Below are 17,692 nucleotides of genomic sequence, written 5' to 3'. Positions count from 1 at the left end.
AATGCACCTTATATCAGGAAACTTTTTTTTTTTTTTAGAAAAGATGAGCTATCCTAATTAAACAAAAAGAAGTTGGGTTTACATCAACTTTGATACATGACTTGTTAAATCAAACCAAGCCAGATCCCATTGTTGTACAATAAGAAAAAAAAATGTTATAGTCTAACGTTGTGTGTTATTTCATAACTTTGCATGAAACATGCTTCGCTTCTGATTGAAGCCTGAAGTTGTTGTTTTAAGAGATAGGCTCTTTGGAACCTTTCAGGAAATGCTGACCTGACTGCGGGGTGTACTCCTCCTGTGTAACAAAAGGGGGAAAAAAAGATAGCTTTTACTGGCAAGGGAAACTGGCTTTACTTATGTCATCAATCAGCTCTGTGTTAGAGAACCAGGATGCCTCTTGTATGAACTGTTAACACTTAACGCATTTCTAGCTGAATGGTTGGCTGGTTTTTAAGAGCTATTGACAACTATGCAATAACTGCAATTAAAATTCCATAATAAACTACAGTTTTAATCCCAAATACTAATCAAGTTCGGTGAGAGAACTGAAATTTCTTGATGACCAATGAGAACTGAAATTATCTTTATGGCTGTAAATTAATATATCAGACAGCTGTAAATCAGTATATCAGACTACTTGTTTGAATTGAGGTATTTTATAAAGAAATTGGAAGCATAGATCCTATTTTCAATATGATTTGAAGATCAGAGATGAAATCTTAGAAACTGAAGTAACTGTGAGCAGGTGTATCATTAACACTTGACAATGTGGCTTGGGTTACTTAAAGATATAGAAATGTGATGACATTTGAAGTAAAATTTAAAACGTATTTTTTCTTATAGCCATTTGACCGAAAGTGGTGTTTTCTGTGGGCCTATGTGCATTCTGGCATTTTCAAAGAAACCCAGAAAAACCTGACATGAAGTGGAAAGTTGAAGCACTGTGATTTCTTAAGTTAAAACAAAGTAGGCATTCTCCATGTATTGAAATATTTTATTTAAAAACAGATCCTTATAAGTGATAGAGTATCTTACAAAGATAAACATCTTAATGCTGTTGAAATGAATAGACCTAAGTGAAACTTTGTCGATAGCTGTGCTTAGCAAGATAGTGCTTTACTTTTTTGTTGTCTGGAGGGCTTTTTTCAATTCCTTTTTGGAAGAAGAATTTCATGGTCAAGTAGACAGACTGTATAATATTAAATATACAAAACCTTCCTGTCGTTTTCCCCTCTGCATGGACCTTTTCTGTAAGAGACTTTGCCGTGATTTGTCTTTTCAAGTTCCCATAATAAAGCATTGGCTAGTTTAATGATGAAAGTGAAGTTAGTGAGATTCAAATATTGTGAGCCTAATGGAATAATGGAAAAGATATTTGGAAACTTTCTCTAGAAAGAGAAAGGCTGTTGTACTGAAACAACTAAAAAAGCTTGGGCTTTTCAAAGAACTGCTAGGAGACAATATCTAATTGGGCTTTTCAAAGAACTGCTAGGAGACAAAAATATCTAGAGATAATTTTTTCTGATATATCAAGGAAATTCTAGGCTTTTGACCAAAACCACATATCAAAACAGTGGTGATGAACTAAACGGGACTGTGGCATGTGTTGTTTCGTAGTAAGCGCTAACCTGGAGGAGGAAGGAAATGGGGGCTGAGTCAGGGGACTAGCCTCTTCCTGTGGATGAGTACAGACCAGATTGATAGGGAAATGCAGATCAGCAGAGCTTGGGGGTTGGTATGTGAGCTATGAGAGCTGTTAATGCTGCATGTTTTAGAACTGTGTGTGGAGCTTGGGTAACCTGTCTCAATACTGAACCAGGCTGGTTATTTTCTAATTTCCTGGTTGTTTGTACCTGAAACTTGATTTTCTTGAACAGTACTTGGTCAGCAATATTAGTCACTACGCTAATAATTCTTGCTCAGCCTGGATAACATACCAAACCCTTTATAGCTTGTCTACCAAGATGTTTTTTCACTTGTCCCCTTTGCTCTTATTTATTTGAAGCACTGTCTTGATACCACTGCTACCCAGCAAATTTCATTTGAAGTACAGGGAGCACAAAATTTTGGACTGTGCATTACCATGAGAATATAACGTTAGACTTGTGGGAGCCAGATGTCTCACCTCAGTTCCCACGTGCTGGACCTCAGGAGGGAGGAAACCTCCTCTGCTGTCAACTCTGATGGAGTTAATGACATTCAAGTCCACCATCTAGCTTGTTACTGGGGATTCTAGCTATACCAGGGGATTTCTGGCAAGGAGAGGAGGAGGGAATCTCCAGGTCAGACTGAATTTTTCAGACATCTCAATTTTATATTGCTACCTTACAAGGACTTTGATAGGATAGGGACCTTAAGTCGCTGTTACTGTACTTTATCACCTAACAACTTTTCTCAAAGCAGTGGACTTTCATTGCACTTTGCAGGTGCGGGCAAAAGGCTGGTATGGTGGTGAAACATGAGCCCTTATATAGCCCTGACTAAAGCAGTCCTAGGTAGATACTGTGACACGCACAAACTGCTTTCCACTCTGCAGCTCAGCCTAGCTCGGTTTTCCTGTTTCTGAACACAACTTAGTCATGCATGTTTGCACATTTTTATTAGTGATTAGTGGATAAATGTCTCTCCTGCTTAATCAGATACATGCTAAACCCTTCACTGACTTCATGACCTACATCACAGGTTTGTGTGCATGCACTAGGCTCGTTTTCATTGAAAGTCTGGCAATAGTACTGTGTGATGTACATCTGGCAGAATCCATGGGGCTCCTGGTATAAAGTGACATCAGTATGTACTTCGTACAAAAAATATTTGAAGTAACAATCATGTGACAGAATCATGACGAGATATGGGTCTAAACCCACAAACATTCATGGTGTGTCCCTACATAGGTGTAGATCCATTTATTTTTACAGGCCTTGCTGCTGCTGACCTGAGCTACTTTTGTAAGGTTGTGGTCATCTTTGTTCTCAAAAGGAATGACATTCATTCCTGTGGTGGCAGTCAGTTTTCACTTGCTTGTGTAGAACAGTGAGTATGCATGTGTAAACATTTCAGAATGAAGTAACAGCTTTTTTTCCAGGTTCAGACTTAAATGGCTAAGCAAAATTTATCCTATTCTTTGTTTTAATCAGGCAATACTGAAGGATTTTGCTTTCTATCTATCTTATGCTGACTGACTGACCCATTTCAGGAACTGGTATAGCTTTGTGTTATGTTAAAACCAAGTTTAGTCTTTCTGGAAGCCCTCTGTATGCAGAGCAGTAGTTGAATTAGATCTTAAAATGAAGTAAATTAGTTTCTTTTAGCTGTTCCCTGGCTGTAGCTTGTCCATGTTTGGTTAGCTAGTTTCCTGCAAAAAGAACCTGTTCTCAGTTAGCATGCTGTTATGTTGATATTGCATAGGGCTGTTACATCATCATGTGACTGGAGGAAAATGCTCCTCTTTGACACATCTACAAAACTGAGATGGCACTTACCTAAATGAAATTAAACTGAAGGTCAGGTTCAGAATGTGCCACTCTTCCAGCTAAGTTGGACATCTCAGCTGTCCAGCCCAACCAGTAATTTTTAGGACTGGCATCTATGATGGTTTGTTAATCTGCTCTTAAAAGAGCAGGCTGAACTCCAGCTCAACTCAAATGCATATTTTCATTTCCATTTTAGTGAAGTTCAAAACACTTTTCGAGCAGCTGCATTCCTAAAACTTCAGGTCAGAGCTTCCTAATGAGAAATGGTCCTTTGGAGAAAAGTATCATCGCTTCTTTCCTGCGGCAGCATTGACTTGGTCTTTGAGAGTCACAGCATCTTTGAAGCAGATGTGCATCCTTGTTATCTCTTCTCTGTGCTTTCTTTTTGGAGCTTGACAAGGCACGCATCTGTCACGTTGCCTGCTGGAGGATAAATACAGTGGTGGAAATTTCCAGGGAAGTTCTGTAAAGGCTTTTGAAAGTGTGCTATAGTGCCCCCATCTAACAATTCTGTTAAGGATGTATGGGTTTATACACAGCAAGCCAGTGTATTTAGGAAAGAGGGGTAGTGTGTTGTGATTATAAGGTGAAAATCTGAGTATCTTATACAAAAAATAACCTTCCTAATATAGACTCCTGCAATTCCTGGTTATTTACCTGTGGAAAACTGCCAAGTCTTTCACAGATAACTTTGTTCTGGGGGAGAGAAATCAGTTCTGGGAGTGTTGTTACAGTTATTTAAAATAAGAGTTCTTTTTTATAATAAACAATGAAGTTAATGCACTGGGAGGACAGAGAGACCCCTTTGAGAGGTTTTTAAAATAGAAATAATGATACTATAAAATAAATTATTATTACTGAATTTCTACTGTAATAGAAATAATGACTACTGTAAAAGCTGAAACAACTCTGGCATGTTTACTGCATGTAACAGCGGAAGGCTTTCAGAGTGCTGCTTGATTTCTGTTCTGGACTGCCTTTGGGAAAGTCACCTTCACGAGCATTGAGACCGCGTGTTAAGTGGATGGTCCAATGCAAGTACACATGGACCTCAGAACTCAGCTGAAGTGGCATGGCAGATGGTGCTGTTAGGTGAAATTACTGATTTACCTTGATAAGAGGGAGCCAATTAAATTAGCATCACCAGGGTCTAGAGTACTAATGAAGGGAAAAGTTATAGCTTCTGCATTGGTTTTGTAACTTTCACAGTGAGAAGTCTGTAACTGTATCTTGAGTGTAAAACCAGTCACTTCCCAGTTCCCTCACAAGAAGAAAACAGTATTTCCAGGAACATTAATGGTTTTGAGGGTTTCTTGGTTTGTTTTAGATGCTTCTAATAGTTATTGTAACCTATTTGCAAGATGATCACATTGTAATTGTTAATTATAGAGGGGAGCAGTGTAGTTGTCTTTCTGTGGGCAGGATGCCGAGCCTTTTCTTTTTGAGAGTATGTGTGGCAATCCAAGTAAGATCATCTGCTGAAGATGACTCTGGAATCAAAGATTAGGAAATGAAGATTTTTACAGTAAGTTGTCTACTGTCTTCAGATATTGGCATTTAGAATTTTGATTCTGGACACTGTTTCTTAACAATATCTTCAGAGTGCTCTATCAATTGCAAAACAGATGTTAGGATTTTAAGTGGTTTGTTTGGGATGTGTGTCAACCCAAGAGGGAGCAGTGGTGTGGTTCTTAACAGGGGACAATACAGGAAGGCTAGGAAGGTGGCACCCAGTTAGTTTATCAGACAGGTTCTTTTCTAGATTCAGCCTTTTTTTTAATTCATCCCTGGGCAGATGAACTGGGCTGAGAAGTAATTGGAAAATCATGATTTGGCATTGAAAAGAAGTAATTTCTTTTTGCATTTCTTCCACATGCACCTTAAACATTTGTGTGAGACTAAATTTTAATCCCTGTGACATGTCCCATTCTGCTGAGTGGCTTGAATTCCTGTTGGGGGGCTAAGGGGAAAAAATCTTGTCCCTAACATTTACAGCAGACTGATTTGTCTGCAGGGCTATGCACAGTCCTTGTAATTAAAAAGTTCAAGGCAAATGCCAAGTGGCTGCAGAACGTCTTTTTTTTTTTCGTATGGTGAAACATCTGTTTCCTCCTCATTTTGGAGATTTAATATGATTCTAGTGAAATCTCACTATGACTTGTGCCGCTTTTCAGTGAAGATGTTTCAAACACCTACACGAAAACTAATTGCAGTTTCTGCCATTCACTGCCTCTATTAAAAAAAAAAAAAAAGGAGTTTCAAAAAGTTTTGTGAGCTAAAATGGTAGTTGCCAGTCTGAGTTACACCTGCAATAGGAAGCTGTGTCATAAAGTATTGAAAATATGGAATTATTTGGCATTGGCCATGCCATATGTGCTGAGAGATTACTGCTGCTTTGAACGTGACTGTTCTTTTGCCATTCGTTTCTGTCTTCAACTTGAAGAGGAAGGATAATGTGGAGCTCAGAGGGGAGATACATATACACATATACAGAGATATATTGTTCTGAGTCCCTTTCCTCTGTGCAAATTCTCAGTTTGGTTTTTGGGAGTCAAAAATTCAAGCTTGAAATATGTTGTCTTTTCTGTGCAGAGACAGATTTCCTGTATCTCTACAGTCCATTAAAAATCCAGATGCTGGTGAGTAACAGTGGTGGGTGCATACCATGCCAAATTTCAAATCAACCAACTTTCTTCTTTGCCACTCCCTATGGGTGCAGCACCCTCCATTGTGCAGAGCTGTTTACACAGTGCTTACTTACAGTGATGACAGAACCTGTTTCTGTGTTTAGAATATTTTTGGGCCCTGGCTCTTCGAAAACAAGTAAAAGGCACCTCTGTGCGCTGGGCTGACCTCTGGCTGGGCTAACAGGTCGAGCTGAGGTTGAAGATGGTTTTGCAAACAGAGGCTTTTTTAGAATTAATGTCCTTTTCCTCGGCTACCAGACTAACCACTGTGTATTCGTTAAAGCTTCTCTTTGCAAATAGACTGATACTACTTGGTGCAGCTGACTGCTGTGAAATACAGAGGTGTTTTTATCAGTTCCAGGAAAAAAACTGACATTTCAGTTTGTGTCCCCTTCATCTCAGGCTCTCTCAGTTGGTGTGAAACTGTGTAGGTCTGATGAAATCAACAGAACAGTTGTTAGGAGGAGTTACCATCCTTGGCTTTCTGGTACTGTCTGTGCAGCTGAGATGCCTTAGCTGTGACCACCTTCAGTGCTGACTTAAAATAATCTGCTTTTTTTGGCACGGACATGGGTTGGGACTGCTTTCACAAGCATGCCCATGAGATAGTACTACAGTAACAGCTGTATATTTGAATGTCAGTCACTGTAAAGCAATGCCACCAAAGCCACCAGTACAATTTAACAAGAAAGATCTAGCAACAGACAAGTAATGAGTGCTTGTTGTCAGGATGCTTCCAGTCATCATGAAGAAGGTGGAAATCCCCATGGCCTGAATTTCTTGTTATAACAATGCTGGTTCAAATGACAGAGTAGCTCCGTTAATTTACTGTCCTGAAGTGGGTTTAAATATGCATCTTTGATGGGTGAGATTACAAACCAAAAAACTAGGGAGAAAAAAAAAAGTACCCTGAAGAGACACCCAGTATGTTTTAGTGAAGATAGCTATATACATACACAGACATATATTTTAAGGTCAACATTTGAAGAGCTCTTTACCCAAAACTCGAATCTGTTGCAGGTTATAGAAGTGAAATTGTGTGTTTATCTAAGCCATTGAGATGTAATTTCAGTTTATACCATGTTAGCACAACTAATCCTTTCAGTGATGTTCAGCTTCTGCCAATTCAGTCAATGGACTAATTGTGTGAAGTGAAGCATACAAGCACAGCAGTGTGTTATGTACTACATCTCACCACTTCCTGACCCTGTCTCACTGCACACTACCTTCTTGCAGTCTTCTAGCCGTATCTGTTGTAGAGTTAGAAATGCCCAGATTAATTTTCCCTGCTTTGACAAGCTCCTTTACATTGCAGGAGGCCAGCTTTTATAGTGCATCCATAGGAAGCATCTCCACTACAGCCTTTCACCACACAGGAGACAGACTGAAGATGTAGGCAGTTGGCTAATGTGAAAGCAATGAAGAGGTGTTCTGAGGCTGACAGTGCTTTTTATAGTATGTGCATTTTCTGGGAAGGGCATAAGAAGGGAGATAAACAGGAGATGATTGTGGCAAGCTGAGAAGTAGCTGTAGCAGACCAAGGTGTTTCAAAGAGAAGATCACAACAAAAAGGTAAGGACATCAACTTCATCCTGTCCTTTTTCCTGCTGCTTGAATATTTTCTTCAACATGAACAATTCTTCCTTGGAAAATGCTGACATGCTCTGGAGAGTCCTATAAATAATAGCCATTCAGCATTACTTTGAGAAAAACACAGCAGTACTTTTATTGCTTACTCTAGCCCCCTCAATTCCTACTCTAAAAGTGTGGGTTTTTTTTTCTAGAAGCTCTTCAGACTGATAAAATACTGATAACAGTTCAAAAATCAGAAATATCCCTACATAATTGCTGTATGTAGAGTAATAATCAAGACACAGGGTGGGGGAAGTCATGTAGCAATTGATAAAAAGTCCTGTAGAAGACTTTGACTCAAGATTAGAAATAACTGAAAATTCTGAAACTCTTAAACTGTTTTTACTGAAGGGTCTGCTGGCAAGGATGCGTGATTAAAAGGACTATGAATCTATTGTCAAAAGCAGTGTCAAGATGTCAGCATGCATCCAAGGGGAGGGTGTCAAAGGGTTAATTTGATTGTGTTTGAGTCTAACAATGCAGCATCACTGTGTAATCTAGAATGGTACTCAGCCTTGGCCTAAGTCTACTGTCAGCTGAATAAATGATGAAGTTCCTTGCATCAGCATGGATTTGGGCCAAAACTGAGGGATTTTGAAAATCACACTGGCAGTGTTCTCAGTGCAATTGTTTTAATGTAGCTTACAGCTAGATAAATATTTATATTCAGTCATCTAATTTTTCTTTTCTGTTTCTAAGTATACTTGAGGAAGTCTTACTAAAAATAATAATGTTCCCAGTTTTAACTTCTCTTATTTTAAAAATACCTAAGACAGCTTTCCCTAAACCTTCTCTGTGGTCTTCAGTCCTGGGCAGAGAGCTTATGTGGGAAAGACAGTAGTACTGTACATTGTTGCAAGACTTTTTATAACGTTATCAGAAACAGAAGAGGGCCTTAAAATAATAACATAGTGTGCAATGGTGGCTGTCTCCTAGATGGAAACAAAGTTTCTCCTGATTTTGAGTAAGACTTGGTCCGAGTGCTTCTGAAAAAATTTTGGCCCTAGTTGTTTGGGTTTTGTGGGAGCATCTGGTAGGATATGTCAAACAATGTTAGTTGCATCAATTGGCCATGATAACAGTTTCTGGTTTCTTGGTTATCAAATTTCTGCTCCAAGTCAGGCTTCATATGTTCAAACAGTGTTTTGGAATAACATGCCTGGAGGCTGAAATGTATGCACTAGCTGTGGGACTGCCTGCCTTCAAAATTAGAGCTCTCCAAGAGCTGAGAATACTTGGAGGGCCATTGTTGCTCGAATGAACAGAGCACCTTAACATCTGACCAGAAAGTAACAGATGATGACTTCCTAATATTTCTAAAGCATGGCAGACTTTGAGGCCTGGACTAGTTTTTCACTGGCAATGGGCCAAGTCATGTTATTAAAATTAAATGTATGCATACAGGATTTCTCCCATAGGAGTCTTGGCACCTTTTGGGTTTTAGTACAAACACATCACAACTGAGATCCGCCAGAGCAGTTGAGAAATGAGGTAAATTCTTACAACACTCTCAATGGTCTGGACTGAGTGACCAAATTCTAACATGCCTGAATGACTGTCCTTGTCATTTGTCTTTCAGGTGGCTCCATCAACCACCACCTGATCACATTGCAGCAGCGTAGGTGTTGCCATGAGAATGAGGAGGTGTCCTGTCTACTTCACAGCTTGTCTTTTGGTCCTGCTGGGTAAACATCAGAGAGAGCCCAATACAGAGGCAGAGCACATGTTTTAAGAGAGCTGACAAGCCAGTTCCTGCACATACATGCATCTGTGTAAGAGTACTCCAAGTCCAGGGGCCTCTGTGGCACTGCATGGACATAAGAATTGTTGCATGCGTAGGGTTAGACTGTGCTTTTTGAGAGATGATGCTCCGACGAGGATTTTTTCTATTTCTTCCCCGACTTGTAGGCCTGCTGGTGGTGGCCTGTTGCTCAGTGTCTATTGTTTATATGTTGGCTTGCACACCCAAGGTTGACAACCAGCAGCTTGCCTTGCCCAGGGCACACAGTCCAACTGTGAAGGAGGGATATGAAGCCATTCTGCAAGAGCAGGAAGAACAACACCGCAACTACATCATCAGCTTGAAGAAACAAATTGCCCAGCTGAAGGCTGAGCTCCAGCACAGGAGTGAGCAGCTTAAGAATGTGCAGGAGCAGTACCCAGACCCCTTGGACATTCGGCTTGACCACAGTAACCCAGAGAAGGCCCAGGCTAACCTGCTGGCTTTTCTCCGTTCCCAAATAGACAAAGCAGAGGTGCACAGCGGTGTTAAGCTGTCAACAGAGTATGCAGCCGTGCCTTTTGAGAGCTTTACCTTGCAGAAGGTGTACCAGCTGGAGACAGGGCTGACACGCCATCCAGAAGAGAAACCCGTAAGGAAGGATAAGCGAGATGAGTTGATAGAGGTGATCGAGTTAGCTGTTGGGAGTTTGAACAATCCAGAGGGGGACAGCAACGCAAAGCACCGTGTGTACACAGCTTCTGACTTTGTTGAAGGTTTGTATGCAGACAGCAGGTTGGAAGGTCCACATAGTGCTGGTGAGGGTTTCAGGTGTGACTGTTGCTGAGGGAGATGGGTGTTATCTCAGAGCACAGATGTTTGGGACAGTGCTAGTGCTATGATCCAGCAGGCACAACTGCAGAATGGCAGCTTTCCTGGGGAACAGAACTTTGTGACAGCAGAGCCTCCCAGTCTCTTGTGGTGACCACCAATGTGTACTCACAGCTCTCTAGTCATGCGCTTGCCTCAGAACTGACAAGGCAAGAAGTGAATGACCAGGCTGCAATCACAAATCTGTTACCAGTGTTAAGACTGACAACTGCAGTTTAAATCCAAACGCTAATATTACTCTTACTTCCACCTGAACAGCTCTGTCAGAGTGGCAAGATAGGTTTTGAGAGCAGCTGAGGAGCTCAGTAACTCAGTTGGTATCACCTGTAACTTCAAATGACTAGGAAAGCTTAGCCGTTACAGGGTGTCTCCTATACTGGGAGTGGTCCATCTTAGCCCTTGGATTCTAAAATAAGCTGAGCAGTCTTTGCTCTCACACATAATATTGAGACAGTAAAGTGTGGGTTTTTAAAGTGCCACTTTTAACAGCAACCAGTTTTTACTTCATGTCTTCTGTCACTAAATCCAAAGTACGTGCTTGTTTCCAGTTGGGCTGCTTTTTCCCAGCCAGCCACAGGCACCAGATGTGTTCCAGGAGTTGTGATGTCTCTGTGGTTGATATCTGTTCAGGTTAGCCCCTGCTGACAGCAGCTCTGAGTTAAAAGGGCAGGAACATGTGCGGCAGAAACATGATGTGACATAAGATTTCACAGATCTTGTTTCCAAGGGCCCATAACTGTTTTTCATTCAACAAGAGAGCTACATTTTTACTTGTAATATGGCTGTCCTAGTTTCACTTCCTAGGAACCGGCATGTTCCCTTCTTGTTGTTCAATAGTATTGTCTATAAGTGAGATTTAATCCACAGCTGACCTAGCTGAATTTCATATAGGAGGAAGAACTTGTCTTCCTCATCTTCAGGTGTTTGTGCTGCAGACTTAGAGGGCATGTGGGTAAGATGCCTACCTTTTATGGAGTGACTGCTCTAATGTGCTGAACACAAGCCGCCATGCTTATCTCACATCACTAGTGATTTTGCTGTGGATTGTTTTCTTCATCTGATATTTATGAATAGAGCAGAGCAAAATACATCCTCCGTGTGGTGAGGACAAACTATGGCTGTTGTGCAATGGCCGGTTGTTAATTTCTACTTTCTGTATATGTTTCTCCAGCAGTCGTGGTATCGAGAGACAGTAGGTTCTTGAGGTCATGCTGGGATATACCTGACAGTCAGACAGGTGCCTCCCACAGCAGGGGCATGAATTGTTTAGACAGACTGTGGAGATCTTGTTGAGGCAGGTCCTGGCTCCCCTCTGGTCCAGGCACTTCCTCCACACCAGTCAAATTCCTCATGCACAGAGGTGGCACTGATGCACAGACAGGGAACTGGGAAGTGCTGCTGGATGCCAGTATTTGAATGCATCGTGGAGGTACGTGCTTCCAGTCTCCTCCTTTCTGTTTGTTGTTCAGTGTATCGTTTCAAAATATGCTTCTACTGTTTACTGTAGAAGCCAAACAAGCATGTATGACTGTTTGGCACCAGCTCTTTCGTGGGGAGAGGGTGAGGGGAAAGGAGATGTTTTCTTACCAGCTTTGCTTAATTTTCCATTAAAGTTACCCTTTTGCATAGAGGCTGCCTTCATGCACAATCAAGGGTCTTTGTCTGGGTACTAGTGCTGTCCTTGGGGAACAAAACAGAATCTGGTGTCCGGAAAGGCATGGGGAAGGGACGCACACTGCAGTGCTGGTCTGTGGAGGTTATTCATGCACTAATGGCCTTGCTGGCTTTCACATACATGGTGAAGTACTCCAGAGGGAGGAAGCCCTGCACATAACTTGGAGATCAAGAAACTGGAGCCCTGTGTACAGCTCAGTCTCAGCTCAAGAAACCTTCCTTGTGTCCTCCCCGGCAGGGCAGGCCTTTGGTTCTGTAGGGGCAAGGTAAGAAATTCTCATTCTTACTCAGCAGTGCAAACTGATTTGTTTGCAAATGCAGGGATCCATGCATCAGGGTTGTAAACAAAGAGCTGACTAGGCAGATTTCCCTGCAGAGTTCTTTTGAAAGTCTCTGTCATCTCTTCTCAGTCTCTTTCCCCCATCCTCCATTCTCTGAGAACATCCAAAACTGTGGATCAAAGCACAAACAAATCATTGCTCTGTATAACTTGAGCAGAAGAGAGGACTGAGTTTTCTATTCCAGTTGTACATTTCAAGTATGGTTTGAACTCAGAACTTATTTTGGGGACAGTGCTCTGCAGGTGCCACTGCCTACACAACAAGTTAGTAACAGGCTGGATTCCATGGCAGCTTCTGGCAGCTTTGCACCAATCCAGCAACACAGCAACTGTGAGTGGTGTTACCAGCCAGCAAAGCCAGCTGTTTTCATTTTCTGGAACTGCCCAGGGTAGCTGGAGCTTTCTGGGAGGTGTGGCTTAGGTCTGCACTGGGTAGTACCCTCAATCCTGTAAGCTTTTTGTCTTCCAGCTGCTTTAGCAGTAACAGCACACAAAAGCTGTATGCATCTCATATGTTAAAGGTGGGCTACTGCCCTCATCTTAAGGTTGAGCAGGTGGAGGGATGTACTGAAATGAAAATCAGGTAATTGGGGTCAGAGACAGAATGCAAAACCTGAACGGCTGCCCTTGATATGTGAGACTTGTGTCTTTGTTGCTGCCCTGTTCAGCAAAGCCTATGACACTGGCTTTACTCAAGCATGTTGCTGATCCTGAGTCTTACCAGCATATAGAGTGATACAAGTTATTCTTGTTTGTTTTGGGCCTCTTCTGTGGATTTTTCTGTTCTTGTGGGTCACATCTGGTATCTGCTATCAGTATTACTTCATTACTAACATTCCAACAGGCAGGGTGGTGGTGAGTGCAATAAATTTGATTAGGGTCTGGATGTCTTCCTCTTTTCCATTTTGTGCCTTTATTCTTGTCTTTGCAGAGGGAAAATATTTCTTCAAACATTTCTTACATTTAGGGAGAATCGTTTTGTCTCTGTGGCTGGGATCTCTTAAAATAAGTGTTGCATCCTCTGCAGTTTCTAGACAGAACCACTTGTGCGTGGGAATTAGACTGTGACCCTAGTATCTTACATCTGAGCTAAACTCCTTCTCAGCAGATTTGCTGTTACATGAAATTTGGATAGAATTCTCAGACAGTTCTCCTTCCAGGAGACATGTGGTGGAATTTTCCATTTTTTCTTATTCAAAACTAGGAGAACCACACCTTCTCCCTGGGGCCCGAAACGTATCCGTCTGGCTGCTGTTCTGCTTGTTTCTTCACAGAGGCACTTGAGCTGTTCAGCTGCTATAATCCTGCCCTCTCCCCCTTATTCCTTCCACTTGTATACCAAGTTCAGTGGTTTTCTGCCACGAGGAGTTAGTAAGAAACAGCATGGAAAAGATGAGAAATTTCTGTGTATTATAAGCAGGCAAAGGAATTTTCTGTTTCCAATAGAAAGCCAGTTGCTCAGTGGGCAGAATAATAGCTCTGGTCATTAATTTATGTAAATGGCAGCAAAGCTGAATAGATTGGGAAGTAATTCATTTTCTCAAAGATGGAGATGATAATTTGGAATTTTTATTCCAATATTTCACTGACAAGCCTGAGTAGTGTGTTCCATAAGTGAATGTAATCACTGTCTGGTGATATTCTTTCCCAACAGGAACAGTTCCAAAAAATCCCCGATTGCTTCAGAAATGCCCTGCCATGGCACTGTCAAATATGCTGTATCATAAGTTTTCCTACCTAAAGTATGTGGCTGTCTAGTGACTGGCATTTTAAATAAGGTCTTGGAGACAAATGAAGAGGAATAGCTTTGCTTTCTCAAATTGATAGCTACTGGTGGTGGGCTACCTGATGCAGTTTTGCCCTGGAAGCTTATTGGGAGAAAGGGTGATGCTCTTCTTTAAAGGATAAGGTGTTGTATTTTACTGCATGTGTAGTGAGATGACCACCATAATATTGAGTTAAAATGGGGACAATGAATGCTGGTAGATCCTAATAGTGGTTCCTACAACGTCCAATAGAATATAAGTAGTGAGCACAGGTCCAGGGAGTGTTTCTGTTAATAGTGGAAGACCTGAAACATATGATCTGTTCTGTGGAACGGCCTAAAATTGTCATCTACTCAACAGTGTTTTGTTAAGGTTGCATGGCTGTTGGCTAGTTATCAGTTCCACGTGTCTGAAACTTGTTTGCCTGCCTTGTTGAATAGAGATCAGGTATTTTCCATGTCTTAAGAGAGCCCTGGGAATTGCTGCCCTGAAGACTGGACACTTACAGCGCTTTAGTCAACCCTTCAGCCCAGATGTGGTTTTACTTCTCACTTGCCCTTTTACTTCATTTCAGCACCTGTGTCTCTGCTGATCCAAAGCTCCTGTTCACTTTTTTACGTTAGGTTTCCAAAGGCTTTGACTTTTCTCCTTGTTTCTGAAAGGAATGGTGCATATTCTGAAATGCAGCTGTTGTAATGGAAGCAATAGATGATCAATTAACCTTCTTTTATAGTGAACATCTACCCTTTCCGAGGCTTTCATTTCAGGAAAAACTTTTTCAGGAAGAGGTTTTTTGTTTTACTTTTTTGAGACTACTTTTTTCCCCTCCTTGTAGCTCATCTCTTAGAAATGAGGCTGCTTGATGATCTTTCTGTATCATAATAAGTCCTGATGGCACAAGTGAAGTAGCACCTTTGGAAATGAAAAAATCTTGTGAAAGGCAGGATGTTCTGCTGGGCGAGTCCCCAGACTGACTCAAGACATTCAGGCTCATTTCCAAGGCTCACTGCCTAACCTTGGGCAAATCACTTTGTTCTCTGCTTCGAAGATATTTTAAAAAGGAAAGAAGATACTTCAAAAAGGAAAACAAATGGTTTAAATGTGCGTCAAGAATAACCGTATTTAATTACATGCATTAAACTTGCATACAGTTCTCTTCAAGATGGTATGTGAGGATTATAAATTCTTGGATTACCATTTTGTGCAAGGGAACCTTGCCTTCACCTAAGTTGCTTGTTTTTAGCTGTAGTAGAAGTTCTCAACAAGAACAAAACTGCAGAGTTAGAAGCAGCCTCTGTTGATGTGTGTATAGCACTAGGAGGGACACCTTGGGTCACAATGTACTTTCTGCTCTGAAGGTGTTTCTTGCTTATTTGGCAAAGCTTCCTTTATTCCACAAATGGGCTACATATCTCTGGGGAAGTGGAGTCATTGTTTCTTGTCTGGAGTAGAAAAGGGTGTGGAAGCAAAGACTTTGAGATGTTGCATGGCAGATACTATTAAATTGGTTAATTTAATTTGGGTCTTTGTTATGAAAAATGTCACTTTGCTGTCAAACATGTGAAACAGTCCTATGTATTTCTCTCTAGAGAAAATGCAAATCAGATTTAATATAGATTTCTGTTCAGTTTAATGTCAAAAGGCTACCTTAACCTTCCACAATACTAACTTCCTTGGCAAGACTTGTGTTCAAAAAGTGCCTGAGTAAATGAGCGCTCCCAGCAACACACTTGGACCATCAGCAGGCTCTCTGTAAGAATAAATGGGTGAGCAGAATTCAAAGGTGCAGATTTCCATTCTCTGGCCACCAGGAGAAGGAAATGCAGGGACTATTAGGTCACCATTCAGATGATCTCAAGTGCAGGCTCAAGTTCAGTCACAGATGTAGTTCATGGTCTGCACCTTGGGCAGACTGTATCGAAAAAGCTAGGGGAATTCAAGGGCACGGCTTTAAAAGACTAGCAGTACAAGAATGATGGAACTGCTGTCTCACTAGATTAATCCATTATGCTGGAGGCAGGATTGGAGTATTTGTTGAATCAGCTTATATTAAAAATAAAACATGAAGTGAATAACAGATCAGTAAATCTGCATATAGTATTAACCAACTGAAGTGTTCATTAAAAATAAAACACTTATGGAGTGATAGTGAAGATAAGAGAGTGCACAGAACCTGGCCAGATAAAATCACACCTCATTAATCTTTCAGATGTTCTGGGCATACCAATGTAAAAGCTACAATACAAGATTAAGAGCTTATGTTACGCTGCTGTACAAAGAAACCTTTGACCCAGACCTTCACAAGAATTATAGGCAGAACTGTCAGTCTATGGGTTAGATGCACAGCGATGTTACATATCAAGGAATGACTAAGAATTTAAAAAAAAAAACCAAAAACAAACAAAACCACAAAACCCAGTATTTTCATCAAGCTGTCCTTCAAAACCAGTTGGGGAGAGAAAAAAAGAAGAAACAAGTCAAGCGTAGTTTTTTTCCAGACATATTTTGCTTGTCTCTTGAGTTTCTGTAAGCAATGGAAGACAATGCAACTATACTCTTCTACTGATGAAGTTGTTAGGATATTTACAGTGGTTTAACAAGTAGTTAGAATTAACATTTAATTATTCCTTCTTAAACCTAACAGATCAAACTATGAAAAAGCTTTATAGAATCAGAGAATCTTTTACGTTGGAAAAAGACCTTTAAGATCATCAAGTCCAACCATTAACCCAGGACTGCCAAGTCCACCACTAAACCATGTCCTTAAGCACTGCATCTTATGTGTTTTTTAAACACTTCTAGGAGTGGTGAGTCCACAATCTCCCTGGGCAGCCTGTTCCAATGCTTCACCACCCTTTCAGTGAAGAAAGTTTTCCTAATATGCAATCTAAACCTCCCCTGGTGCAACTTGAGGCCATTTCCTCTTGTCCTATTGCTTGTTATGTGGGAGAAGAGACCAACCCCCACCTGTCTACAACCTCCTTTTAGGCAGTTGTAGAGAGCAATAAGGTCCCCCCTGAGCCTCCTGTTCTCCAGACTAAACAACCCCAGTTCCTTCAGCTGCCTTTCATAAGACTTGTGCTCTAGACCCTTCACCAGCCTCGTTTTCCTTCTCTGGACACGCTCCAGCATCAAAATGTCCCTCTTGCAGTGGCCCAAAACTGAACACAGTATTTGAAGTGTGGCCTCACCAGTGCCGACTACAGGGGAACGACCACTGCCCTAGTCCTGCTGGCCAGACTGTTTTGGATACAAGTCAGGATGCTGTTGGCCTCCTTGGCCACCTGGGCACACTGGACACACACACTGCTGGCTCATGTTCAGCCGGCTGTCAGCCAGCACCCCCAGGTCCTTTTCCCCCAGGCAGCTTTCCAGCCGCTCTGCCCCAAGCCTGTAGCGCTGTGTGGGGTTGGTGTGACCCAAGTGCAGGACCTGGCACTTCTCCTTGTTGAACTCCATAGAGTTGGCCTTGGCCCCGCTGTCCAGCCTGACCTCTGCGGAGCCTTCCT

General features: G+C 41.5%; 1 protein-coding gene across 7 annotated transcripts in view; it reads left to right on the top strand.

Annotated features, from left to right (window-relative positions):
* Nucleotides 1-17,692, top strand: part of CSGALNACT1 (chondroitin sulfate N-acetylgalactosaminyltransferase 1) — a 47,893-nt gene that overhangs the window by 19,313 nt on the left and 10,888 nt on the right. For 2 of the 7 annotated variants that reach the window (XM_027787746.2, XM_055795243.1), the window contains 3 exons: nucleotides 6,066-6,112; nucleotides 7,476-7,732; nucleotides 9,372-10,288. In XM_027787746.2, coding sequence (XP_027643547.1) covers nucleotides 9,655-10,288 — 634 coding nt within the window. In that variant the 5' untranslated portion in view covers nucleotides 6,066-6,112; nucleotides 7,476-7,732; nucleotides 9,372-9,654. Of the gene's footprint in view, nucleotides 1-4,298; nucleotides 4,999-6,065; nucleotides 6,113-7,475; nucleotides 7,733-9,210; nucleotides 9,284-9,371; nucleotides 10,289-17,692 lie in introns of those variants that run through there. The other 5 variants (XM_055795244.1, XM_027787752.2, XM_055795245.1 and 2 more) reach the window with 4 other exon arrangements.

Source organism: Falco peregrinus, chromosome 2 (assembly GCF_023634155.1).
Source record: "Falco peregrinus isolate bFalPer1 chromosome 2, bFalPer1.pri, whole genome shotgun sequence".
NCBI lineage: Eukaryota > Metazoa > Chordata > Aves > Falconiformes > Falconidae > Falco > Falco peregrinus.
The sequence above is the reverse complement of the archived record's forward strand: the minus strand, read 5'-3'. Positions and strand labels throughout refer to the sequence as shown.